General features: G+C 43.1%; 2 protein-coding genes across 2 annotated transcripts; both read left to right on the top strand.

Moving 5' to 3' along the window:
• Positions 1 to 381: 381 nt before the first annotated feature.
• xpc (xeroderma pigmentosum, complementation group C) lies at positions 382 to 10,947 on the top strand. The gene is made up of 14 exons (XM_080497356.1): positions 382 to 646; positions 2,744 to 3,025; positions 3,310 to 3,406; positions 3,578 to 3,662; positions 3,776 to 3,933; positions 4,088 to 4,208; positions 4,318 to 4,407; positions 5,371 to 6,234; positions 6,406 to 6,566; positions 7,646 to 7,727; positions 8,830 to 8,961; positions 9,045 to 9,214; positions 9,621 to 9,714; positions 10,060 to 10,947. The coding sequence occupies exons 1-14, from the start codon at positions 541 to 543 to the stop codon at positions 10,390 to 10,392; spliced, it is 2,775 nt and encodes a 924-aa protein (XP_080353482.1). The 5' UTR covers positions 382 to 540; the 3' UTR covers positions 10,393 to 10,947.
• A 2,117-nt stretch (positions 10,948 to 13,064) lies between these two features.
• On the top strand, positions 13,065 to 25,831 carry arih2 (ariadne homolog 2). Its single transcript, XM_080495991.1, has 15 exons — positions 13,065 to 13,224; positions 17,202 to 17,736; positions 18,559 to 18,626; positions 19,225 to 19,297; positions 19,789 to 19,930; positions 20,817 to 20,938; positions 21,776 to 21,885; positions 22,002 to 22,119; positions 22,274 to 22,324; positions 22,597 to 22,618; positions 22,836 to 22,987; positions 23,296 to 23,439; positions 23,687 to 23,755; positions 23,843 to 23,968; positions 24,321 to 25,831. Exons 2-15 carry the CDS (start codon positions 17,479 to 17,481, stop codon positions 24,390 to 24,392), a joined length of 1,527 nt encoding a protein of 508 aa, XP_080352117.1. The 5' UTR covers positions 13,065 to 13,224; positions 17,202 to 17,478; the 3' UTR covers positions 24,393 to 25,831.
• Positions 25,832 to 26,919: the final 1,088 nt, after the last annotated feature.

Below are 26,919 nucleotides of genomic sequence, written 5' to 3'. Positions count from 1 at the left end.
TGAGATATTTTTTCCCCTACATTTTTAAAATTATTTTGGTGTGTTTTCATGGTTTTATATATTTCTGTGAATCTTTAAATTTTTTGCACAGGCCTCGCATCTCCTCGCTATGTGAATTATAATACAATACCCCCCTCACGCGTCTTCAAGCAGTATTGCAGCTGTGAAAAACACAATGTCAGCCGAACAAGTTGGCGTCCTTTACTTAAAATAAAAAAATACATTTAAGAGAATAAATGTATTAATTCTAATGATTTTTAAGGGTGTTACGGTCAGGTTTAAACAACGATATTTACACGTCCACATGAATAATAGACCCCGCGAAGACCGGATGTGACGTCAGAGCCCGACCTCCAAAACAAGTGGTGCGGCGATGGTTCCTCTTGTTATGAAAACTCATTCAGGTCGTTGGGTAACTGCAGTCCGGTCCTTACACAACGCCATGTGTACTGCTGAGCGGCGTTAGCGTCCTCCTGCCAGCTCTGTGTGAAAGCAAGAAAGAAAGTAGATTTTGAGTGAGAGGAGACGACGGGAGGCGGAATGGCGAAGCGCAGAGACAGTGCAGAGACGGAGGCCAATACAAAGAAGCTGAAGCACGTCATGAAGGCGACCAGCAGCTCTGCACGGTCCAAGAAGAAATGTGCAGGTGGGGAGAGAGTTTCTGTCTATAACAACTGTCATCCGACTTGGCTCTGTTGGGGTCGCCTCAATAAGTGATGTGTCCACCTGCATTGAGTGCATGCAAATTTTAATTTTCTGTACTCAGTAATATCTATCCATTCATCTGATGTCACAGTTTATGCACCAAAACGGCTGCAAGATTGGGTACAAGCAAGGAAAAGACGTGTCCAATCCATTGGAGGACAAACACTGAAAGAAAGTAGAACACATTTACATCCATCCATCTTCTGGAGCACTTTATTCTATTCAGGGTCTCCGGAGACAATCCCAGCTTACTATGGGCAGGATACACCCTGGACAGTTCACTGGTCCATCACCGGGCAATAACAGAGAGACAGACAAACACACACACTCTCATTCATACCGAGAGGCAGTTTAGGGTCAACCTGAGGGAAGAAACTGGAGAACATGTAAAATCCACACAAAAAGGTCCCAGTCGGTATTTGAACTCTCACCTTCTTGGTGTGAGATGGCTGCTGAGCACTATGCCACTCTATGGTCACGTATAACATACAAACTAAAAACATGACATGTCATTAAGGGTAACATATTTCAATTTATGTGTAATGACTAAAACCGACCTGCAACGATAAATTCCAATATAGTGATCCAAGAAAAAAATGTCTATTTTTACCACATTTGACCTGAATATTCAATTATCTACACTGTATTATAGTTTTAAATGCATTTCAAGGAGTAAAGTAATAAATTCGAATGCATTTCGGTTCACTAATCTCTTATTTTGGAGCCATTCAATTCCCTCTTTACTCTGTTTATTATTCATTTGTATTTATTGGACTTAAAAAAAAAAGATATCTTACATTTTGTATCTCTGGTGAAGAGAATTTTTATGGAACACACGATAATCAAAGTTACCCTTTACCGGGTCAAATTGAATGACTGATATTTCATAATCTATGTTTAAAACTCTTCCAGAAACATGTTTTGCATTGATAATATAACAAATTTTACTCCACAATATCAGTGTTGCACATATAAACTAATAATCATTGGTTTTCTGAACATAAGCCTCCCATTCAGTTAAATTTAGCTGAAAAAAAACACCCAGAAATTGTCACTGTCGTTTCACTCGTATTCACACATCTGTATTTGTTTTTGCTCTGTGTTGCTTTATGAGCGTCCTGGTTGCAGGTGCAGGAATGGATGTTGTGCATGGTTGCTGGAGTGGATCCGCTGGCCCAGATACACATCTGAGCTCCACTTCATCAAAACAAGCGCCGTATCTTTGTGAAATCACTCGAGTTGCTGTGGCTCTTGTTGGATTTGCACCATTGTCAGTTGTCATTTACATGTACAAATATGTGTGCTGGTCACTTATGTCCCTCTTTTTGTACTTTTGCCTTGAGTAACACATTTATTTTGTCATAATGAGACCAGTTTTGCTGAATGTTCACGACCTTATTGAGAAGCTCCCAATAGAACAGCTCCTCCTCTACTGTGAGAGGAGCCAGGAGGCAGTTCAGACCTTCGATTATAATGCCCTCTGGTCAGCTCCGTTATTGAGGTGTACCGGGGTCAGCCCGGACTCCGCTGCAGGGATTATTTCTCCCGGTTGTGGCTCAGGGTCCCCTCAGGTTTCCTGTCCATATTACCACTGCATGTGGACGTAGCGGGAAAAGAGGACTGGATGAATAGTTTAAATGATTGGTAGTCTATTTCTGATGCCTCATGAAAAATTGATTAAAGCAATTTGAACTTCTGATGTGGGATAAACACTCTTTGTCAGTGTTGCAGTTCATAGGAAGGGGAGACGAGCTGCTGTGGAGACTCAAAAGATGAAATTAATCTGTATTCGTGTCAGGATAATAATCTCTCATTCTTTTTTTTTTTTTAACTCAAAAGTCTTAAAGATTGTGGATCACTTTTATTTTAAGTTTTTTTTCTTTTTCTTTTTTCTTTATGAACTTTTTTTCTTTTTTAAATGGGTTATGAATTCAAGACAGTGCTGTGATCAACGTGAGTGGTGTTTCGAAGCTGGGTATCTGGAACTGCCGGCACGTGCCGCGTCTTTAACGGAAGTCGTTCGTGTTTGTCTTTCCAGGTGATGAAGTCGCAGAGGAAGAGGAAAAGCTTGTGCGAAAAGTCACGCCCCGACCACGGCTGTCCGCGAACAAATCGCCCGCCTCCAAGTCCAGCAGCAGCTCTGCGGGCAAAGCCAGTAAATACTTCCAGTCACCCGTCAAAGAAGAGCGTGACAGTGAGGAGGACTTTGACATGGTGACCTCGCCTCCGCCTCCTGTGCTTAAAGTGGAGGTCAAGAAACACGAGGACGAGGAAGAGGAGGACAGTGAGGATGATGAGGACGATTGGGAGGAAGTGGAAGGCAAGTGAGATGGCCAGGTTGCAATGTCACTCCTGTAATGTTTTTTTTTTGTTTTATTTTTTCCGACCTTTTAAAATGTGGCTGTGGCTCAGTTGGTGTAGAATATGGTCCTTTTTCTTTTCCAAAGTTGGTGGTTTGATTCCCCGATGTGTTAAAGTGTCCTTTAGCAAAAACTCTCTCCCTGCAGTGTGATAAGCACCTTGCATGGCAGCAGTTAACTTTAGTGATCGTCCTGAAGCACAGAACGGTGGAAAACAAAAAGGAAATCTTTGTGTGTTGATCAGAGCTGGAGGGGCCGCTGGGTCCAGTTGAACCTCCGGAGCCTGTCCTGCCCACTGAGCCTGTGGAGATCGAGATCGAAACCCCAGAAGTCAGAAAGAAGTAAGTGAAGTTGTGTTTTGGATGTCAATCGAGTGCAGTAGTTTCTGGTTGGAGCTTTTATTTCACAAAGCCCATGCAGAAAATGTCATGTTTTTGATGCAAACCGCTTGAGGGTTGAAACGGCTGTCTTGTGCCTTTGTTTACAACTCCTTGTTCTTTGTGCTCGTCCAGGAAGAAGAGGCAGGCAGAGTTTGAGAACTATTTAAAGCGCATGGTGAACCGATTGAAAAAGGATCTGCTGATAGACACGCACAAGGTGAAAAGACCGTTTTTCTGCGTGTCATTGCTTCTCAATTCCATGGAAATTCATTAAAAAAAAAAAAAAAAAAAACCTGATTTGAGTGTTTCTGACCTCTGATGGTCCCTCAGGTCCACCTCATGTGCCTGATAGCCAGCGGGATGCACCGCAACAGGGTGTGCTGTGAACTAGACCTGCTGGCCATCACGCTTTCTCTGCTGCCCGCTCACTTTGGTAACGTGGCCAAGGAGCGCATCGACCAGAACTTCATTTCTGGACTCCTTAAGTGGTGTGTGCTGGTATAAAATGATATCGCTGTCGTGATGCTTATTTAGTGCGAGAGTGTGCTGGACATTGAACGGACAATTGGAAAATGAATTCGGCCCACAACTGACCTGATCTTTTCTTCTATACTTGTGTCTGTCCTCTGTTCATCCTTTAAGGTTCAGAGCTACGTTCACCCTCAATCCCTGCCTTCCCTGTGAGGAGCGTCAGGAACCCCGGGCTCTCCTGGAGCGGCGGCTGGCCAGTGTTTCAGCCAGGAACCACCAGGAAATGACTCATGTTGGTAGTTCAGTGCAAGACCCAGTCCATGTGTTGCAGCGCAGCCTCCAACTATCTGTTTTAAGGAGTTAAAATGATGACAATAATGTGTGTTTCGTGTTCCTTGCAGCTTTTCCTATTGGTCTTGAGGTCTCTACAGCTCTTCTCTCGATTAGTTCTTTCATTGCAGCCGATTCCCCTTAAAGCGCCTTCAGCCAAGGTAATGGAAGAAACCGATATTTGTTCCTTTTGAAGACGCTGTTGGAATTACAACAACACTGTTTGGTTGATTATGGCTTTTTAATACAGATGGAATCGACACAAGTCATAGTCGGTACTGTTTTAGTCTCAATATAAGTGGCCGCCTCATCTCACCTCACCTCACACACACTGACACACAGAGGGATTTTTCTGAACTTCTCTGATGTTTTCTGCTTGCATACATGTAATTTAGACCCCAGATAGAAGATCGCCCACTTCCCCATACCGTTACCAGTTGTCCTGCCTGCTCAACCAGTAGTCTTAAATATCTGAGCCTTATTTACCCAGTTAACACAGGAGACATCGTTTCTACATGGTGCATAAATATAACAGCTGCACTTTATTCCAATACAGCTTTTACATGTTGCTAAGCATCATGCTTGGTTTTAATTGGGTGCATATATTCAGTTACTGGTCGTCGTACAACGTGTATTGCTGCACTATAATCAACGACAATCTGTACTCAACAACGTTGTTTGAATATTGCTTGTCGTTTAAGAGGAATTACAAGAGTGGATTCTGAGTGAATAAGAAGCTAACTCATTGCGGGGGGGGGGGGGGGGGGTTACTCGATTGGATCAATGATACAGGGAAACATAAACATATAATGTTAACATAAAATGTTTCTTATTGGCTCTTTTTTTGGAACCTGTGGTCTTGTGGTTGCAATTATTGATACAAAGTCGACTTTGGATATATGTAACATCATTTAAAAAAAAATTTCATGGCACCACATAGGTAATAAATTAAATATCAGATCAACAACTTTATCTGCTGGTAAATGCAAGCAGGAAAGAAAAGAGCATTTTTTTTGTACTATTTATTTTGCACTTTCTCAGCAACAATGTAAAGTTTGCAGAGGAAGAAGCTCATTCGTTCCTTGGCGTACTGCTCAAACTTCTATTTTTGTCTTTTTTTCAAGGGCAAAGGGGGCAGAACATCCACCGGTGCCACGAGCCCAGACATCTCCAAGACCAACTCTCCCGAGCCAAAAGTCTCTCCGGGCACCAAAAGACCAGCTGCAGGAGGGAAGATCAAAGGAGAACGAGGAGGAAAGAAAGCGAAGAAGAAAGAAAAAAATGGTGGCGATGAAGCGGAAGAGGAGCCGGCTGCACCGTCGGGAGGGCAGAGACCAAAGAACACAAAACGCCGCAGTGTGGCTTCAAAGGTCAGCTACAAGGAGGAGAGCAACAGCGAGGGGGAAAAGGAAGAGGAGGGGGGGCTGAGTGATGAAGAGTTTCAGGCAGCCAGTGAGGAGGACAGCGAGGATTCAGCGGGCAGGTCGAAAGCTACAAAGGGGAAGAAGGCGAAAGGAAAGGGCAAGTCTAAAGACGGCAGTGTAGCATCAAAGAGGGAGAGCAGCGGAGGGAAAAAACAGAAAAGGGAAGAAGACTGGGAGGAGGAAGAGCAGGAGGAGGAGGAAGAAGAAGAAGTAGAAACAACAGGAAATGGAGGAGTGGGAAAGAGGAAGAGCGGAAAGAGGAAGAAAGGCCCTGGAGCAGATGAGTGGTTGGAGGTGTATCTGGAGAAGACCTCCTGCTGGGTGTGTGTCGACGTAGAGCGCGGCGTCGGGGTGCCTCACCTCTGCTCCCAGAATGCAACGGCGCCGGTGACCTACGTGGTGTCGGTGGACGACGACGGGTTCGTGAAGGACCTGGGAAAGAAGTACGACCCCACCTGGATGACGCTGTCGAGGAAGAGGCGGGTGGATGAAGAGTGGTGGGAGGAGACACTGCAGCCGTTTTTGGGACCCGAAGATGAGAAAGACAAAAAGGAGGACAAGGAGGTGAGCCGGTCGAATAAACTTACTAAACTTACAGGTAGTTTAGTTTGGTTGTGCGAGTATTTACTGGTAGTGCTGAACAGACCACATCGACATGTGGTTGGTATTCCTGTTTTCAGAATTGAATTATTTTCTAATTCTCTGTGTCACCCCCCCCACCCCCCACCCCCCCAGCTTGAGCGTCGGCTTATAAACAAACCTATGCCGATTTCAATAACCGAGTACAAGAACCACCCGCTGTACGCCTTAAAGAGACACCTGCTGAAGTATGAAGGCATCTATCCTGCGTCTGCCACTGTGCTGGGATACTGCAGAGGGGAGCCTGTGTACTCCAGGTACAAATTCTCTGCCACGCTTTGACTGTGTTTTGCAATATTACCTTCCAGTTTTTAGAGTTGATTGTCAAACTGAAGGGAGGATAACATTCAACCAGCTGGAATTGATGAAACCAAAGTTTTCCAATATGAACAAGTTTTTTTTTGTTTTTTTTTACCAAACAAGGCAAGCAAAGCAAGGAACTGATTTTACCATTAAAAGAGAATTTTCAGTGCATCACAAAACTTTTAAAGACAACATTTTCACGCAAATCCCCAAATTCCTGTATAAACCTTTAAATTTCTTGAGTAAATCACTGATAATGACAACAAAATACTTCAAAAAGTCCCAACAACAAGGTGCACAACGCAAGGCCACATATTGTCAAAGTTGTTGTTTGGGTAGAGATGCATGTTACTGGTCTTTTTTTATCTTGTATAATAATAATGCACTAACATCTTGATCAATGAATCCTGATGGTCAGGATTAAGTATTTCCTATGTTCATGGAAAACCATATTATACACTACAGTTTGTTAACAATTAATATATTAGTAGTAATAATAATATATAATTATTTATTAGTAAAAGTTTTGACTTAAGGGGATCAGACTAGATAAGTATGAACTTTATTCTATTTGGGCATGTGGAAACAGAGATTTCAGATTTCATTTTCTGTGTTGTTTTTGGGGGTTTTCCCTTCTCTTTAGTATCTAAAAATAAAAAATGGAGTTTGTTGGGGGTTTTTTTTGCAGAGGTTTAGATGTGAGAGTACACAACATTTAATTTATAGTAAAAACGGCAGCATGTTTACCTTCACAATCTCATCATTGAATATTAAGCCTTGTGCTGCCATTTGTGAAGCTATACATTTTGTTCAGGTGGTGTCATGTATTATTGTTTAGAGGCGTCAATGTTGACAATCCGAATCTGTTGTCGTGAGAGTCGGTCTCCACTTGGCGGAGCTGCCATTCACATTAAGACGTGGCTGTAGAAAGTTGAATCTCATAGTTGGAAAAATAGAAATCATTTTAAGTGTTGTGTACGTCTGCAAATGCATTTATTGCTATAATTGGTCATGTTTTAATTTCCTCCCGTAGGGATTGTGTGCACACACTTCACTCCAAAGACACGTGGCTGAAGGAAGCTCGAACTGTGCGACTGGGAGAGGAACCTTACAAGGTGAGAGCAATACCTTTCTGAAGTTTCTTTAGTTCCTTCCTCTCTCATAAATCTGTGCTATTATCTGGCTTTTGCATGTTTTATTTACTTGAAATAAACCTCACAGCCAGTTTTTGTTGTTGGACTGTTGTTTCCGGAAATAGAGTCACTTCAGGGAAGAGCTCCCCTAAAAGAAAAAAAATGGAAACACGGCCGAGGCCTTCTTGCGCAATCAGTCAATAAAAACCAGCGAGGGAGCACAATGAACCATTATTCTTCCACGAAAAATGGAAAGTTCAAGAAGCTTCAAATTGGAGGTCAGACAAGAGGAACTACTTACTGTGATATTCGCTCTCAGGAAGAAACATGCTTGTTCTTACAGTTTTGCTGCCTCATGGCCAATTGCAGCAATATTTTCCTCTTGTGGAGACTCTAAATCGGCCTCTCAGACATCCGGTACTGAAGCATGTTGCTGCTGTGGTTCGTGCTCTTTCTTCTCACAGCAAGACAATCTCTGGTTCGAATGTGGTCAGAGCCTGTCTGGGCGCAAAATGTTCTCTATTTTCTCCCATGATCTAAAAAAGTATTTGACTTTAACTGGTCCCTCTAAAATGGCAGTCGGTGTGAATTTGAGTGTGCGACTGTCCGTCTCTCTCTGTGTGTGTGTCCTGTGATGGACTGGGATGCTCCCTTCAGCCATCGTCAGCAAGGATCAGCTCCAGCCTCCAGAACAAGGAGAGATCCTCTCTTCTGATTGCATTACTTCTGTATCGTACACTTGTGCCTTAAAAACAGTGTGACGTTGTGCTCAGCAATTCACTAATTAATTTAGTTTGTGTTTTCATGTCAGCTGTAACATAAATTACGTCTGATTAATTGGGAAAACTGTTTCTACGACGGCTACGTTTTGCTGAGAGTCGATGTATTGTGCACTTGAGGGACTTATGATGCTGTTAAAAATTGACTTAATTGGGTCAATGAACTGAAGGCGACGCCCATAGCTGACCTACAGGTAAAGTGGCCCCTACAATCATGAATCTGTGAGGAGAAAAGCAACCACCGGCAGCATTATGGAGTGAATTCTGGGTCTGTGTGAGCACGCCATGGTGTCTGTCCCTGTTAGATGGTGCGAGGCTTCTCCAATCGGTCCCGTAAGGCCCGGATGATGTCGGAGACGAAGGAGGACAACGACCTGCCTTTGTTTGGAGAGTGGCAGACCGAGGAGTACCAGCCTCCGATAGCCGTGGACGGGAAGGTATCCGTCTGAAGTGTGTGGACGACCACGAAGGCGGAAAAGTCAACTGTAACACAAACCCCTTGTTTCCGCCCTCCCTGCAGGTCCCTCGCAACGACTACGGCAACGTCTACCTGTTTAAGCCCTGCATGTTGCCGGTGGGCTGCGTTCACGTCAGGCTGCCCAACCTGCACCGCGTGGCCAGGAAACTGGATGTTGACGCTGCGCCCGCAGTCACGGGCTTTGACTTTCACGGAGGATACTCGCACGCTGTGTAAGTTAACACTGAGGAAGCTCCATCAAGGGCGCGATCTGTTGTACGAGGTCAAGTTGATGAATGTGATCAACTTTAGTCCAAATCTGAAGTTGAGCATCTGCGGGTTGTAGCGAAGATTTACATTTTGGTGTTTTTGACATTAATGTAGACAAAAATACCAAAATATTGGTCCAAACAAACGCGTGTTTTTGGACCCAACGCACGAGTAACGGGAAAGAAAGAGTGCTAATTTCTACACCGCCCTTGTATCGCTCAGCATTTGTTCTGATTTGTAAAGTTTGAATAAGCTGTAAAACCTCACATGACAATAATTCTTCTCCTAAAAATGTTGGAGAATCAACTGAGTTGTTACAGAAGGGATTTAAATGTTAAATAGGAATGTATTTTGTGTGTCTCTTCCAAGGACTGATGGGTACATTGTGTGTGAGGAGCACGAGGAGATTCTCAGAGCGGCCTGGGTGGAGGAGCAGGAGATTCAGAAACAGAAGGAGAATGAGGTGTGTGGTGTTTGTTTCAAAATGGAGGGTTAATCCTGAACTGAATGTGTTGGTTTGAAGCCAACCGCCTTGATCTCGTGGTCAAGCATGTCTGCTTTCCGCCAGGAAGGAGGCTTTTTTTTAATTTGTTTTACATGCTTGCGGAGCACAAACTGAATTGATTTCCAATCTCAAGGTTGACAGTTTAATCCCTTTTCCCCCCAAGTGTGTGACTGAAAATGAACGTTTAAAAGCACGTCGAGCCAGCTGAAGCAATAAAATGTGCTATATGAGTGGCTGATTTATCCATTAAAATCTCCATTGCAGCACTACACATCCGTGATTTTCTTTTCTGTCATTTTATAGAAAAGAGAAAAGAGAGCAGTGTCCAACTGGACCCTGCTGGTAAAGGGACTCCTGATCAGAGAGAGACTCAAACAGCGCTACAGCCAGAAGAGCCAGGCACTGCGGGGTCTCGCTCACGGGGACGATGCCGGCGGATTTTCCTCCGATGAGGAGAAGTTGGAGGGTGGGGAGCCTGAAGCTAAGACGGCTTCTGAAACTCTGGCGATGTCGTGGCCCCAAAACAGGCAGGCAGAGGAGGACGGAGGAAACACCAGCGGACTGAAGAAGACGAGGGCCACGAAGCGAGAGAAAAAGGGCCAACAGCAACATTTGTTCCCGTTCGAGAAGGTGTGACGAGCCGACGGGAAACGAGGAACACGCTTTACCTTTGGAAGGTGCTCACATGCCTCCACAGCTGGATGAGCCGTCCTCGCGTGCAAACGCAACAGAGCGGAAGTCATTTCAGCAAAACCGTTGGAGCTGGAAGCTTTGGCATCAACAGTACAAGGAGGATATTAATATATGACTGTATGAACCATCCCTGTACATGATCCTCGCAGCTCATTTACTTAATTGCGAGCTTTTTTAATCAAAGGAACATGAGAATGTTCTTCATATGAAACTGGAAGTACACATAGATCAAGGAGGACTATGTTGCCTTAGTACCTCAATGTGAACTGAGCCACCGCTGCTCTCAGTTTATCCAGTCAAGTGTTCTGTCACAACTAACTGTTCTGATTCGTCCACTGTGACGTTTGGAGTTGACTTGTGTGGTTTTCGTCTGGCAGCGACAACGCACGCAGATAAACATCACACTTCTCGTGAAGTTTCACTTCTTTTTCTCTCGGGTTATTTGTTAGATTAGATGATTTCATGAGGTTTAGGTGTTCCTGCTGTTTTCTGTATCATTCGTTACGGTCCTCCATCTTTATGTTAATTTTTTTTGTCATCGTTTCTCAGTATGTCCGTATATTTTCTTACACAAATGGTGGGACTGAATTTATTACTGTTTTTGTATGAAAAGTATTTTTTCTAAGAAATTTTCAAATGTAAATTAAAAACAAACAAACTAAAAACAGCCATTGTAGTGGTTTGTGGTTATTTTGCCAAAGCACAAGGGCAGTTCTGTTGTCATCTACAGGCATTAGACGATGTGCAGATCAGGCGTCATACTGCAAAGAGATAACCTGGTTGAACACTCAGAACAATATTCAAAGATGCGCATAAGGCCAACACAATTTTTCGTTCACTGCTTTAATAGTAAACCCCATCTTGAGGTCACAATCAAACTGTTTCCTCCAGCAGTTTTTTTTTTTTTTAACTGAATGTTTACGGAGTGGATATCAGTCTGACTTGACCTGCAAGGATGTAAAATTCTTTCTTTAGTAAACATCACATTAAAACTTCATGCTAGTGAATTGGAATTGATTGTTTTTACAAGGTTTAAAGGTATTCCCAAACATTGCAAAGCAAAGCTTCAAGTGAAAATGTAGAAAAGCAGCTCTCAAGTGAAGGTTTTAGAAGTGTTGGCGTATCATTCTGCAGCAGGACCAGGTCTACATCAGCTCTATTACATGCTGATCCATGTTTCCTCAGCAATTACCAGTGCATCTACCCCAGGGGATCCCCCCCATGCTCCTCCCAGGCACTGCTAAGAAGTACAGTGGATGGTAATGCATTGTTTATTAGGCCATCAGGCTGATACCTTCATAGCTGAAGTGCATCAAGTATAGTGTTTCCATATAGAGCTGCAATACTTGCAGTTACTTTCCACCCTGGGACATTTACAGGCAAGAAAAGCCACAGCGGAAGCACCTCAGACCCGTGGAGTTTATGATAGTAATCTGTCGGATAGTAATGGCAAAGACAAACATTTGCCATTACTATGAACACGACGGTTCTCACATCATTAAGTGGCATCTGTTGACTTTTAATCTTTTACTGTACTCTGAAATGTGTTGGGGCATGATGGTGCTGTAAGTATTTTGAAATGTTAGAAATGAGTTGTACGCTGTTCAGCACCATTCCTAACAAACAAAACATTGTATGTTCAATTTCATGGTCTTTCTGTGTGGCGTTTGCATATTTACCCTGTGCAACTTCCTTTTGGGTTCTCTAGCTTCCTTGCACAAACCACAATAATTGTTCACTGCAACATGATGGCGGCGTAAAATACAAAACTGATTAACAAACCGAGTTCTACTATTATCTAACCTCAAGATGACTAGGTAAATACAACAGTTATTTCAAGGAAATATGTTTGAGTTGAGGTGCCACAGTGGTGAAGTCGTTGGCACTCTTGTGAGACTATCTTCAGTTTGATTCCAGGTGGAGGAGAGTTTCGACACTGAAATTGCTCAATCCACTTGGGAAAATGTGGGCTTTCTCTGGGGTCTTCAGCCTCCTCTTGCAGCCAAATATATGCATACAAAGTCATTAAGGAAAGCTCTATCTGACTATGTAGTTGAGAATCGTAGAAGATGAATGGACGATGGTCTGGATGCACCATTCAGAAAAATATAAATTAGAACAAGTTGTTTGAAGTTCAACTATTTCATAAACCTTTCTGATTAGGTTTACATTAGTCCAGGCCACTAACATATCAAGAAGCCTTAATTTAGCCCATGACTTTAACTCATTTAACTCATAGCTTCAGGCAAGTTGAGTCAGTTACTAACATTTTTTCTTTCTTTGATGGATCAATTACTTCAATCCGTGACAATTAAATCAAATGTCATGTTTCCATGTCCACGGGGTATCTGACACTGATTAAACTTATATTTTATGATACAATTATGTGGCACATGTAACCTCATTTAACAGGGTTAAATCTCTCTGGAATTTGAGGCACCAACACCTGAAATATGTGAAGCAAATATACATGCATCCGAATCCAGTGCAGAGTTCAGTATATGGGAAAGTTCTCCATCAGAATGCGATGGTGTTTCTGGAGTAGTGTTGGGGTTGAGGCTGCAGGAGGTGAGTCTGCGGGCGGTGAGGCTGCAGCCTGTGAGCTGTGAGAGGAGGCAGGCTCTCGGACTCGGACGTGATGTCATTGATAAGTACTGAGCCGACCACCTTCCGCCTACCAAGCCAGGCTAAAGAGTGTAAAACGCTCTTTGAATTTCTCCGCACCGAGCCGTCCTCCGTTTGTCACCGCGGACCAAGTCGACTCTGCTCCGAGAGGTAAACAAGCCGGGCTTTAAACTGCGGCGATCTGAATGTGTCCGTATCCCGGGAGCTCCGGAGCGGCCTTGTTTACATCTCAATCCCCGGACTCGAGTGAGCGAGAGGCGCAGTCACAGCGGGAGGGTGTGGGGGAAGGAAGGGAGGAGGCTGCCGGGGCTCGCTCCCGTGGTGGGATTTTATGTTAGAAGACCCCGATGTAAGCGACTCCTGGAAACATTTGAAAGTGTGTTGTTGGACTACCCAGCGACTAATCCCATGTGAGTCTGACATGCCGTTACTTCACTATTGAACGCAGCAGCCAGCACGCTAGCCAGGGAGCTAATCCGGCTAACTGCGTTAGCCAGCGGCTCTGTGGATTTCCAGAGTATTTAACCCCTAATCTGAACGCCGATGTCCAGCTACCACCGAGTTGGGCAATGTTTTATGTAGGTCGCTTAATCTCGCCCCGAACACCCCACTCCCCTTCTCCCTGTGAGCTGTTATCAAACCCCGTGCTGAGTCGCTGTAATGCATTAGCCGAGCGGGATGTGTGTCACCCAGTTTGCTGCCTATTTTTAACTCGGACCGGGCGGAATGTCTCCGGGCTGGCACCGGGGCCGGCTGACACGCCTTTCGCCGACTAACCTTGTTTCGTGTCCAGGTGAATATTTGCGAAGTCACATCTGATCCCAAAGACTTTGATCCAGTGTTTGTTTGGCAACAGTGGGTCCCAGTCACATGCCAGGACGAGGCTCCCCGGGGCCTCTGTGGTGTCACCGCTCTTATCTTTGTCTCCCATTGTAAAGTCAACAAATTACTTAACCGGGCGGCGTCGTCATGTTTTAGCTTTGGCCGCACTTCCACATTTAGAAGATATTTACTTGCACATGCTCTTTCCAACTGGCACCAAGCTGATGATGCAAAATATTACATTTCTAATATTTAAAGGGATTTCAATGGGGGGTGTACCCGGAGAGATTGGATGTAGCTTTTCTGGAAACCATCTTGTCTTGTTGTAACACACAAGTTTAATGTTGTTTCCCTTTTTTAATCATTATTAATATCCTTGTGGATTTGAGGAGTAGAAATACGACAGCTAAATGGTTTGCGTGTGTAAACAAAAGCCAAATATGCAGATCAGTTCTGTTATGAATCCAGCTGTCTGGTTTTCAGTCATTTTCACCAATGGCTAATATTAAATTGTGCCTATATTGCAAACATAAGAGATACACCTTTAAAACCTACTTGTACTCACTAAGCTTTCAACCCAGTATAAGACGTTAAACAGATTTTTTTTTCAGTCTTTAGATGTATTTTATAGATGCTGTGGTATTTGGGTTGGCATGAGTGAAATATTTTAGTCATACGTAGCATTACGGTAAAGTCAACATGTGACTGGGACAACCATGTTTAACTTCTGAAATGAGAGAGAGAGAAAAAAATCTTTCGACTTAATCCCATCACGATCATGACCCGCTTGTGCCCTAAACTCCAGAGAAAAATAAGTTGGTGGTCATCAAGCTATACTGTGTAAATGAAGCACACTCTGAAGCAAGGGCCCTGCACACAACTTGGTATCAGCATGCGACATGGTTGATAGGATCACAAGCAGACAGCTCCCAAGTACGTCAATTCGCACCTGGTGTTGGAATGCTCCACATTCGTCCTGAGAGGACACTTGATGGTGGAACTTATTGCCGTGATGTTGACGTGAAAGAGCTATTGTAATGTTTCTGTGGGTGTTCTTCCATTTATTCCACACAGATTCGTCAGAAGCGTCTAGTTCTCTAGATTAAACTCTCGATACTTTCTTCCAGTCCTGTATGGGTTCAAAACCATAGTTGGCTCTATAGAGAGGGATCAGGTTTGTGAGGAGGCGTTATGACCCACACTGACCTCCTGTTAAGTACAATAATCAGGATGACTAATCTGGCTTTTTTTTCTCTCTCTCTCTCTCTCTCTCTCTCTCTCTAAAACTCATGGTGCACGCTGGTATTCATCCACATGTCGTGGGAGAAAATGACAAATAAAATTCACCAGCTACTGAACTGAACCGCAGTCAAAGGGTTTTTATTCACTTAATCACGTTTCCAGTGGATTAGATTTGCTATTTTCTTTTATCTAATTACTATAATCAAATTAAAATCTAACTTTTACAAAGGTGGATACTTTATAAATAACGAAATGTTGATGTGAAATTCTCCCCAATCATCGGGGTGAATTTTTCATTTCATTTCATTTTATTTATTCTTTTTTCAAGGTAATGCAACCTAAAATAAAGCAACAATCCAACAAAAAACAAACAAACAATACATTCCATGAAAAGAAGAACAGGAGTTGGATGAAGAAAAAAATCTTATAAACTCCAACCCCATTCTTGAAGAAAAACGTACAAACTAGATGGCCTAACCGATGTAAAAAACAGCAACAACAAAAAAACAACAATTACATATACACATACATACACATACACATATACACACATATACATACATTCACCACCGTCATCATCATCATTATTGTTGTAAATTTTAACGTTTTTCACATTCGTCTCTGTACAAGTTAAGTGTCCTCTGTTTATACTTATATTTAAATTGAAGAATATTTGAACAACATTTTAGATCATTTTCTAGAGAGTTCCACTGTATCACACCAGATACTGAAACACACATTTGTTTAAGGGTTTTTCCTTAAACAAATGCCTGTTTTAAATTCTAAAAAGTTTTTGAATATTTCCATTCAATTAAGTGTCAGTTTACAGGCTCGAGCTGAAGATTAGTTATTTTTTTAGGTCTTTTTGTTGCCTCGACTGACTGCATTCAACCTGTTTGTCTTCAAAAAGTAGTGGAAGATCTCATTAGCAGTGTCAAATGCTGTTTCAAGGCCCCGTGTTTGTGTTTTAAAGATTAGATTTTCCACTCAGAATCACTTTGTGACTCGGTGATTAGTTCAATGCTTTGAGTGTGAGTCCCCCCCTGATATTGCTCCTCTTTAACTCTTGGAGCACATGTTTTGTTTGATGCCTAGTTATAATTTTTTATTTGAATGCTGGACTCACACTTCCTGATGCGTTTCACTTTATTAGACGTATTTGTTAACAGATGCGGAATAAAAATCTCTTTCTGCAAGTTCAATGTGTTTAATTAGTCTTTGTGCGAGTTTGCAAGCTTTGTAACTTAATCATAAGATTTTGCACTTCAAAGTGTGTCTATGAATAAGATAAATTAGAATATTACCCTTTACTAATTTCTTTTCGTCTTATTTTTTTCTTGAAATGAAAAGAGAGAAAAAATATGCCATTAAAAAGACACAAGTCCAGATTATCCCCCCCCCCCCCGACCTATTGAGACTTAACATACAATGGCGACGTTTGATTGCTGTAGACAGTCCACCTTTCCCTATCTTGATTCCATCGCTATTATCTCCAGATCTGCTGTTGTCATTGTGAAGTACTTCTCGTGAAATGGCTTCACTGTCGCAACAATCAGCTGCAGTTCATAGTTCAAATCATATATATCCACATGATTCCCAAAGAATTTTTTTTTTAATATGAAAGTTTGTTGTTCTTTTTTGCTTTCTGTGATAATGAACTCAAAAGCTTTGGTAATAATGAATGTACCAAACAACTCATGTCAATAAGTGAGGAACAATAAAAAAAAAAGTTGGGGTGTTTTGACCAAATGTCAGTTGAAAGCAGTGGCTGCAGTAGTTAATCCTAAAATGAAAACTTAATTGCAGTCTTTCTGTTGCGCTTTGCTGAACCTGAGCCGTGTTTCAAGATACCAAGCTCCCACATAAATTGAGCATTACATTTACGTTTGTGCAACAGAAAATATGTGCAAAACATTTCCCCATGTCAGTCTGATCTGATTGTCATGGAAGTTATTATAAAACAATCTGTATTGATGCCCCCCCCCCCATCTTTCTCATTCTACTTCTTTTATCTCTGTCCCTTTCAATTCTCAATCCCCCCCCCGCTATTCTTCCATCTCCAGTCTTTTTCATTCTCTTTCCCGCAGATTGTTTCTGTAGCCAGCTTTCCAAATGAGTGACGGGGAGTGCGACTTCTTCTGTTTCTTCCGCTGCTGCTGAGAGCGCTCTCCAAGCGCCTCAGACAGGAAGGCAGCGTGTCTCCAAACAGTGACTCCCGCAGGTGGAAAGGTGGAGGGGAGGGCGGAGCTTCAGCCAAACCATCACAGCGAATCGGACCAGTGGGGATCCGACAGGTAGGCGAGCCGTCTACCTGTGCGGGTGATTGAGTCAGTCGACTGGATGTCCGTGGACATGAACAGCCAGGCGTCGGACAGCAACGAGGAGGACTTCGAGGTCAACTCTGAAGAGGAGGAGGATGAGGACGACGGGGGGGAGGAGGTGGACATCGCGGCCTACTACGAGGGAGTGGCCAGCGACGTGGAGCAGCAGGGCGCCGACTCCTTCGACCCGGAGGAGTACCTGTTCACCTGCCTGACCTACAAGGAGAGTCAGCGGGTGCTGACGGAGGAGGTTAACACTGTGGCTGCTGCGTTGAAGGTGAGGGGAATCTGGTGCGACTTTGTTGTGACAAAATGCCGTATACAGTGATTCCCAACCATTTTCTCGAGGGACCCACATTTAGATTACAATAACCGAACTGGTGCGGCCTCCGCTCGCAGTTTCAAACTTTCTCTCACCAGCCTTTCATCACAAATAGTGCATTCAGCTCTAATTCTTTACATTTCCTCTGCAACTCTCTTGGTACACTCTTTTCCTTTATGACTGATTCATCTTGCCGCCATTTTTTTTTTTTTTAATCCTGCTGCTTACACCTTTAATGTAACTTAGTAGTTTTGTCACATAACTGAATTAAATGCTGACTCACCTGCTTTTAACACGTAAAAAGATGTTTGAAAATGCTGCATCTCAATACTTTGGGTAGCAGCCAGTGACGTTTTAAGGAAAGAAGGCAGCCGCACCTGAGTGTGAGAGAGATTATGAGTGGAGCAAAACCAGCGAAGCAGGAGATTCGTACCAGCAACCGATCCAGAACACCGGCTGCATGTTGCCAGGAAACACTTGGCAAAGTTGCACCATCAAGCGTAAAGTTTAAAGATGTTTAAAAACAGAGCAGATATTTATAATTGATTCGTATTTTCATAATCTGTGTTGTCATATATTGGGACCGATATGTCACCCAACCATTGTCCTCTGTTCGAAGAAACTTTGTGTAATATGTGTTTTATTCATCAGCCATTGTGGAAGCTTGTGTTATTACAGAGACGCGTACGCCACACTAGCTTTCAGTCATCCTGGAATATAACTGAAGCTGCATCTCAGTCCTTCATCTCTCCTCTTTCTCTTTCCTTTTTCTCTCAGGTTTCACCATCGGTAGCAAAATTGATCCTGGTGCATTTTCACTGGCACGTTTCACAAATACTGGACAGGTACGTCTCTCCTGCCTCTCTAAACCTTCTTGGTCATACCAGCAGTCGACTTTTTTACTGTCTTTTGTTATTTTGTTAAATTTTTCCCCTCTCCTTCTGCAGTTTATATTCTGCCCTTTTTACCTTTATTGTTTTTCAGTGGTTACTTTTGCACAATTTCCTCTTCAACCACATTGTTGTTTTTCTTGTCGTTTGCACAATAATAGTTATTTTGTAATACCCATAACAATTTAATGAAAACTTGCCGAGTTTTTTTGTTTTGATTTTTGTGGAAAGTATTGGTATTCTCGGAGTCCCTGAGAATCTCTTTTTATAACCCACAGACAAGAAAAGTCTTAATGTTTACTGGCCTTTACTTTGCCAAATAAACAAATCCTTTTTGACCAGCTTCTTTGACTGCTAACTTTCTTATGATTGGCCCACCGTCAGCCACTGTGTAGCATTGTGTGCTTGTAATTTGACACCAGACTATGCTATAATGAGACAACCATGTTAAGACATCAATGACAAACTGATTTGGTGCATCGACAAGTGACTTATTTGTTCATCTGTTGTGTGTTCTTCACTTTGGTCTGTCCCTGTCCATGTCCGCTTGCAGATATAAGTCCAACTCCTCTCTGCTTCTGTCGGACGCCCTGGTCCAGCCCAGCAGCGCCTGCAGATCAGTCACTGTGAGTTTGGGAAGAGTCTTGTATTAGCCACGTGCACCAGTACTCACCTTAACATTTGAACCCTGTAATGGAGCTGCACAATATTATGTGATCATACTATGTAACCTCAGTCTGTCAAATCTCCGTAGGTGACAGGCACACATGTTTCAATTCTGAGGCTCTATGAAAGACTATATAAACAACTTACTGATTCCATATTGTTTTGGTTAAGCTGTATTTATGTCGCCCTATACTCTAACACATGTCATCTAAATGATATTGCATACCGATTGTAGAGTGAGATGCCAATTTAATGTGTTCAAATATGTTTACCAACAGAGAAAAGTCACAAATTTAAGAATCAAAGATTCCAAATATTGTTTAAATGGTTATAGCAAAAATTAATTTGAACACGATCATCTGTTGGCTTTCAGTCTCAGTCCCCTGAATGAGTCACAAGACCACAAAGACGCTTTTCGAGGATTCCTGATTTCAGTGCTTGTGACTTTCAGGCCCCTCAGTCCCTCCAGTGTGGCGTTTGTCTCCAGATTGTACGGAGAGACGCCCTGCAGGCTCTGCCCTGCCAGCACTCCTTCTGCAAAGCATGCTGGGAGCAGCACTGCACCGTACTGGTCAAAGACGGTTTGGGAGTAGGTGAGTGCAACGTGCCGGTGTCCGTGTCTGCGGCCATCAAAGCAAATGCTGGCATGCCAGTCGCTCGGTGTTTGTCTTGCTCTCCCGTAGCTCCGATCAGGCCTTCGTCACAGTCTCGGCCTCTGATCCTCAGTGAAAATGGATCTCATCTTAATGCCAGACGGACGGGGTTTGCTGAGTGATGTTTGATTTAAGCCACTCAGTGAAAGCGATTAACTGGCAGAAGGCTGCAGATCTGCTGTTTGTTCTCAGGTCTCCATTTGTTTGTGTTTCAGCGAGTGTGCGTAAAATCCAAGAATGTGTTGGGCTTGTGACGATGAAGAGGGTGTAATATGAGGTTTTGATGACTCCCATCTGGTGTAAAGTTTACCAGGCTGGCATTGTCCATAATGATCAGTGTGTGTCTGTTGCAGAGTGTGCTTATGTCAGCAGGACAGCAGATGGGCGTGTGGGTGATTACTGTGGAGCGTTTGAGATTTTAGTGGCATTAAAGTGTGCACGGCTTTGCCAGACTGGCTGCATTCTATAGTTGTCGGCGTGTGGGATCCTGAGTGCTTTCCCTATTGAGATGTGTGAAGATGCTCGCCTGCAGCTGGAGGCCCCTGTGCTACATTGAACAGACTTTGCGATAATGCAAGTGTCCTTAACCAAGTCCTTCTGAGTCTGACACTAAAGTCTTTATCAGCTGCGTGAAGGACACGTGATGAAAGACGATCCCCCAGAGCGGTCCCTGGGTCGCTGTGACACGAGAAACCAAGCTGCGCGCGCACACAACCTAACTGCATATCTAACATGGGAATTTCAATTAGGTTGGGTTTTATTTTTGGTGACGTTGCTTCTTTCTTGGTCAACGGTTTGTAATTCTTTCTGATGAATTTGTGTCCAGGTGTCTCGTGCATGGCTCAGGAGTGTTCCCTGCAGATGCCAGAAGACTTCGTCCTGCCTCTGCTGCCAGGAGAGGAGCTTAAGGACAAATACAGACGCTACCTCTTCAGAGACTATGTCGAGGTCCGTCACTTTCTCCATGTTTCCACTAAAACCATTACACTATACAGCCTGCCTGTATAGTTTCCCCCCTGCTGTCTCATACAGTACAAGCTGCGATGTATATTCTGATGGCTTCCACATAAATTCTGCTGCAGTTGAGCCTGAGTAGTGCGTCTATTTGGTTTGGACCAGACAGACGAGTTTTTGCTTCCTGCCTGCATGAATGAACCTTCGCTACCAGTGTTCTTTCCTTGAACCGCTTTTGACAGATCAGGACACCCAGCTATCTAGTCAAACTCACTCAAATCTTTTTGCTGGTCTATATAAGTAGAATAGAATATTATGACATAATAAACAACCGGTCGGAGGTCTCGGGGCAGAACTAGAACTGGAGGAAGTGTCTGGGGCGAGAGAAGTCTGGGCATCCCTGCTTGGACTGCTGCCTCCGTGACCCGGCCCTGGATAAGCAGTACATGATGGATGGATGGATTTATAAAAGCAGTTGGAAAGAGAACTTTACTCTTGTGGGTTGGGAATCTGTGCGTCTTGTACACACAGCATTTCATCCTTCACATTCTCATATTCACCCCTTCCCCATCTGTCTGAAGCATTAAATGATTACCGTACTTACATTTGAATGGAATTACCAGACTTAAAAGTCTTCTATAAGGAGGTAAATGGTCATGCATATCATGAAACTCTGCAAGTAGCACTACGACGGGTTGAACGCCCCTTCAGGCAGTGTTTTGTGGAGTGTGTGTCCTCACACCGGATTAAACAGACTGTCCGGTGAAGGCTTTTCTTTCTTTTTCTTCTTTCATGTGTTGACATCTTTACCATTTTGTGTCTGTTTTCCAGAGTCACTTCCAGTTACAGTTGTGTCCGGGTGCAGACTGTCCCATTGTCATCAAGGTGCAGGAGCCTCGGGCACGCAGGGTTCAGTGTAGCCGCTGCAGTGAAGTCTTCTGGTAGGATGCACTAACGTGGATGTGTGTAGAAAGATGATGTCCATTTCTAACTGGGCGCTCTGTCATGTCTTCTTGAAGAGTCCACATATTAATGTTGTTTGCCGTCTCTTCCTCAGCTTTAAGTGCAGACAGATGTACCACGCTCCCACAGACTGTGCAACAATTCGGAAATGGCTGACCAAATGTGCTGACGACTCGGAGACTGCAAACTACATCAGTGCACACACTAAAGATGTAAGATGCATCCTTTGTATACATATAGATGACCTAACGGCAGTTAAATTGTGAGAAATCTGCGCCGTTTTCAGGAACAACGTGATAACTGATGGTTTGCTTACTGTAAAATGGAGGGGAACCGGATGTGACAAGTTGTTTTTCTCTCTTCTAGTGTCCTAAGTGCAATATCTGCATTGAGAAGAACGGAGGGTGCAATCACATGGTGAGTCAGAGCTGACAAATCACACTTTCTCAGAACACAGAAAATGCTAAAAATACATTCCCGATTTGGAGAGCCGAGATCCTCCTCCAACAGACTGATGGTTTGATGTCGCTCAAGAAGACATGTCTCATTACTGTTAGAATTGTTTATATTTGTCAGCTGCATGTGAATCTCAATTGAGTTATTTTAACCACACTGATGGTTTATGACTGACGCATAAATTCGAGTTTCTCATTCACTCATTCTTTGTCCTTTTTGTTTCTGTGTTACAGCAATGTTCCAAGTGTAAACACGGTAAGTTGTTTGTCTGTGTAATTCTGTATCGTCCATGAGGCTCCACCTCGTAACTTAAACACCAAACAAGTAATAATGATTGCTGGGTAAAGTAATAAACAAATTGGGTGCTGTTACTTGATTGTCAGGATTCTAAATCCAAATCAAACCTAAGACTGTTTTGGAGTGTTTATTAATCGTGCAAGTCCTTTAATGTTGATTGTTTGCCCTCTGACAGATTTCTGCTGGATGTGTCTCGGAGACTGGAAGACTCACGGCAGTGAATACTATGAGTGCAGTCGCTACAAAGAGAACCCTGACATAGTCAACCAGAGCCAGCAGGCTCAGGCCAGAGAGGCCCTCAAGAAATACCTCTTCTACTTTGAGAGGGTGAGTGTTGCTCGTGCTTACAGGTTAAAAACCAAACAAACGGTCGCAGAAACTTTTCTCTTTTTTTTTTTTTCAAATTTTCTTTGAATGGGTGATGGAACCTTGTATCTGTAATGGAAAGCAGAGAATCATTCTAGTGGATATTGAAAATGCATTAGCTGAGTTTTCTTTACCAGGGAGATTTGACTGTTTGTCGAAGTTTGTCTTCAGCACTTCTTTTGTGCAGTATTCTTTAAAGGCCCAGACATGAAAAAGATGATGCTTTCAGCCTTTTGATATTGTATTTCTTGATCCTTTTTTCCGATCAGTGGGAGAATCACAACAAGTCTCTGCAGCTGGAGGCTCAGACGTACCAGAGGATCCAGGAGAAGATCCAGGAGAGAGTAATGAACAATCTGGGGACCTGGATCGACTGGCAGTACCTCCATAACGCTGCAAAGCTACTGGCCAAGGTACTGTGGAAACTGGATGAGTTTTAAACTTTTTAATTCATGCTGACACTTTCATACGTGACAAAAATGTTACACATGAAGAATTTATCAACACTCTATGAAGCTGCAACAGTGAACTAGTCAGCAGAATCGCAGTAGTGTGATCATAAGCAATGACATTTACCCTTAAAGCTGAAGTCGTACAAAACTGCAAAGGTGCATCCATTCTTTGTATTTGTCTGATCTGGATCCTGCTCTTTACCCCCAGTGTCGCTACACACTGCAGTACACTTACCCTTACGCCTATTACATGGAGTCCGGCCCACGCAAGAAACTGGTGAGAAACTGACCCGTGTCCTGGATGAACAACGATCACGATCAGTCCTCTTTACAAGTGAACAATGGAACCATCTTCCCTCTGTAGTTTGAGTACCAGCAGGCCCAGCTGGAAGCGGAGATCGAGAACCTGTCGTGGAAAGTGGAGCGAGCCGACACCTATGAGAGAGGCGTGGTGGGAGGCGAGGGGGAGCTCAGCGCCAGCGACAGAGGGGTGAGAGCATGTGCTAAACAATGGCAGGGAATGGAGGCACATATCTGCAAAGGGCAGACTATTTAGAGACGGCATCATGGGAACAAATGGGAATTTGCTGCATTGGCTAAATTAAAGGTTTAATGACAAAAGCACACTGATCACAAGTAGAATGTAAAACCAGCAAGCTACTTTTTTTTTTTGGTTCCCTCCTTTTGTAATTGTCCTTCAATTTGTCATTGTTCATATTATCTGCACCCAAACAAATAGAAAAGAAGAAATATACTTGCAAGCACACACATACTTGTATACCCATTAACAGTAGCACACTTCAATTGACTGTATGATATTAATGTTTGTTTGGGTTTTGCAGGATTTGGAAAATCAGATGCACATTGCTGAGCAGAGGCGACGCACGCTGCTGAAGGATTTCCACGATACCTGAAGCTCCATCGCGACTGCAAAGCACCAGCATCTCCCTCCACCTTTTCTTCCTTCCTTCCTTCCTTCCTTTCTTCCTACCTACCTACCAGCCTTTGCATCCTTCCCTCAGTGCAGTCATATAAACCCCTTTTTTGCATCTGGACACTCGCTCATTTGCTTCACCCCCTTTCCTTTTCACTCGTCATGCTGCAGGTTCACAGAATGGGATCACCCCTTCTTTTTCAATACACTGAGCTCATTTACACATATTGGCTTTAGAGCAACACTTTCACTTTGATTACACTTGTTTCCACTTATCCGGGCTGATGGATTTGATAGGGACAGAAATTCAAAAAAAAAAAGAAAAAGTTCTATTTTGGTAATTTTACATCAATTCTATTGATTTGTAGGCACATCCTGGAAGCTATAAATCGTAGACTAATCTAGAATTGTTTTTTTGGGTTTTTTTTACCCATTTGTCCACTGTATCAAGACGTATCGTATCAAGAGTGCACAGTGATCTGGCTTTTCAACCAACTTTCACCAGATGTGTTGCACTGTGACATGAACAAAGAAGAACTATCAGTAGCGGATTATGAAGACTTTATGTTACTCTGACACAGAATCTGGTGAATATGAAGATGGTGTGAGAAGGTTCTCCTCTCACGCCCCACACAACCTTAGGAACAGTTGGAAATTTAAAGCATATGCGATATTTTCCTGCATCTGATGCATGTTCATGTATTCTATTGCGTATTATGTTCTTTGTCGTAGTCCTCAGTGCTCCAAATGAAATCCTCCGATCTTTTGAGTGTTTTCCATATCTGGATGGGCTCCAGTCACCACTGCCAGTAAAAGTCATTAAGGTTGGAGTAAAATTACTGAATCGGACTCGTTCCTGTCTCCTCACATTCTGACACTGATGTAAACTCCTTACTTTCATCAGAATTTGGGTATTTGCACCTAAATTTGGTAAATGAGATGATAAAAGTTCGACTGAAGAAACAAGTGTAACCTCAGACATGCACACTACAGCAACCCCTGCTGACATGGACTACACACACACGCACACACGCACGCTGCAGAAGATAAATGCTATCCGTTCGTGTATCCCTTGTTCCCACATTGTGCTTGCTCTCTCTGTCTTCCCCCCTCATCCCACCTGGGCTTTATTTTGATCTTTGTTTTCTCTTTTCTTCCTGCTCACATTGTTCATGTTTCCTCTGGAAAAATGGCTGTTGATAGGTAGATGGATCATTTAAAAAAAATTAAAAAGAAGAAAAAAAAAATACCCCCCAAAAATTGCTGTAATTTTCAACGGTTGTACATTAATACAGAAATAGAGTTACTGAGAGAGTTTTTAAAACCGGACCCTGTCTCTTGTGTGTTGATTACATGCCTATAAACACATACACAAGCACTTCCTGCACTCCACAAAAGAAAATACAAAATCAGAAGTAAGTTCACTCACTGCTATGTGTTTTACCACCCAGTGTCTTTTTTTTTATGCATAAAATTCATTCTTTGAACAGAAAATTGTAGCTGAAATCTTTAAACGCTTTCCATTTATCTGACACAATTAACAGTTACATAAGGCCAGGGGGACAGGTGGGGCTCAGACCTTAGCGTCCCTTCAAACATGACTTCTGAAATTTTGAGGGGGGGGGTTCTCTAAAATATTTGTAAAATGCTGTTTTTTTTCCCCTTATGTGTTTCCTTTTTGCTTTGGTTTGTTTTCAGTTTCATCATAATCATGTGTGAAATTAGGCTATATTTATTTTTATTTGTGTGAATCATCACACTTTCAATTTAATGAAGTCGCCTGCCTGCAGGCAATTCTTGTCCTCGCTATTGAAGTGTGGGGACGCGAGTCTTAAACGTCACTTTACATCATACAACAGCTCAATTTCAATCAGGGAAACCTTGTAAATTTCGTATTTCCTAAGAAAAATAAGCCGGGGAACTTGGGGAGTAAAAACGGAAGCTGATCCAGGTCTGTGGTGGCTTTTGTCCAAATGTAATGTCGATTAACTGTATTATTAGTACAGTGGTGGGCCTGGCTGGTTATCCACCCTGGTGATCGGAGCATGGCCCTCTCCTATAACTGAGCCTCAACCTGCTCTCAAAAAGACAGATATGCCTCATGAGCTTCATTTATCTGCTTCAGATCTCCCAATTCGCCAATGTACCTTCACATTAGTGTAAATCTACAGAATGGATGATTAATCTAATCATTTCCTACAAAGCGTGATGCTGTGAATGTTCAAATATGAAACATGTTCCACATTAGTCACTGTAGTGTCGACACATGTTGGGGAAACTCAGGCCGCCCTGTGACATTCTCAGATCAGCACCCTGCTCCGTGACAGCCCGGGTGGTGAGTCTGCTGTGGCCTTATATAGTGAAGGGTGAAAGTTTGCCAGGAGGGTATTAACTGCCCCACTGCTCCTTTTTGACCTTGTGTGTGATAAGGTTTCATATTCATGGTAAGTGTGATGAGGGGCATAGCGCCCTCATGTGTTTATTCCACAGCAGGACAGGCATGGTCT

This window comes from Blennius ocellaris (assembly GCF_963422515.1).
Source record: "Blennius ocellaris genome assembly, chromosome: 5".
In the NCBI taxonomy this organism is placed as follows: domain Eukaryota; kingdom Metazoa; phylum Chordata; class Actinopteri; order Blenniiformes; family Blenniidae; genus Blennius; species Blennius ocellaris.
Note: the sequence above shows the minus strand (reverse complement) of the source record. Positions and strands in the feature narration are given on the sequence as shown.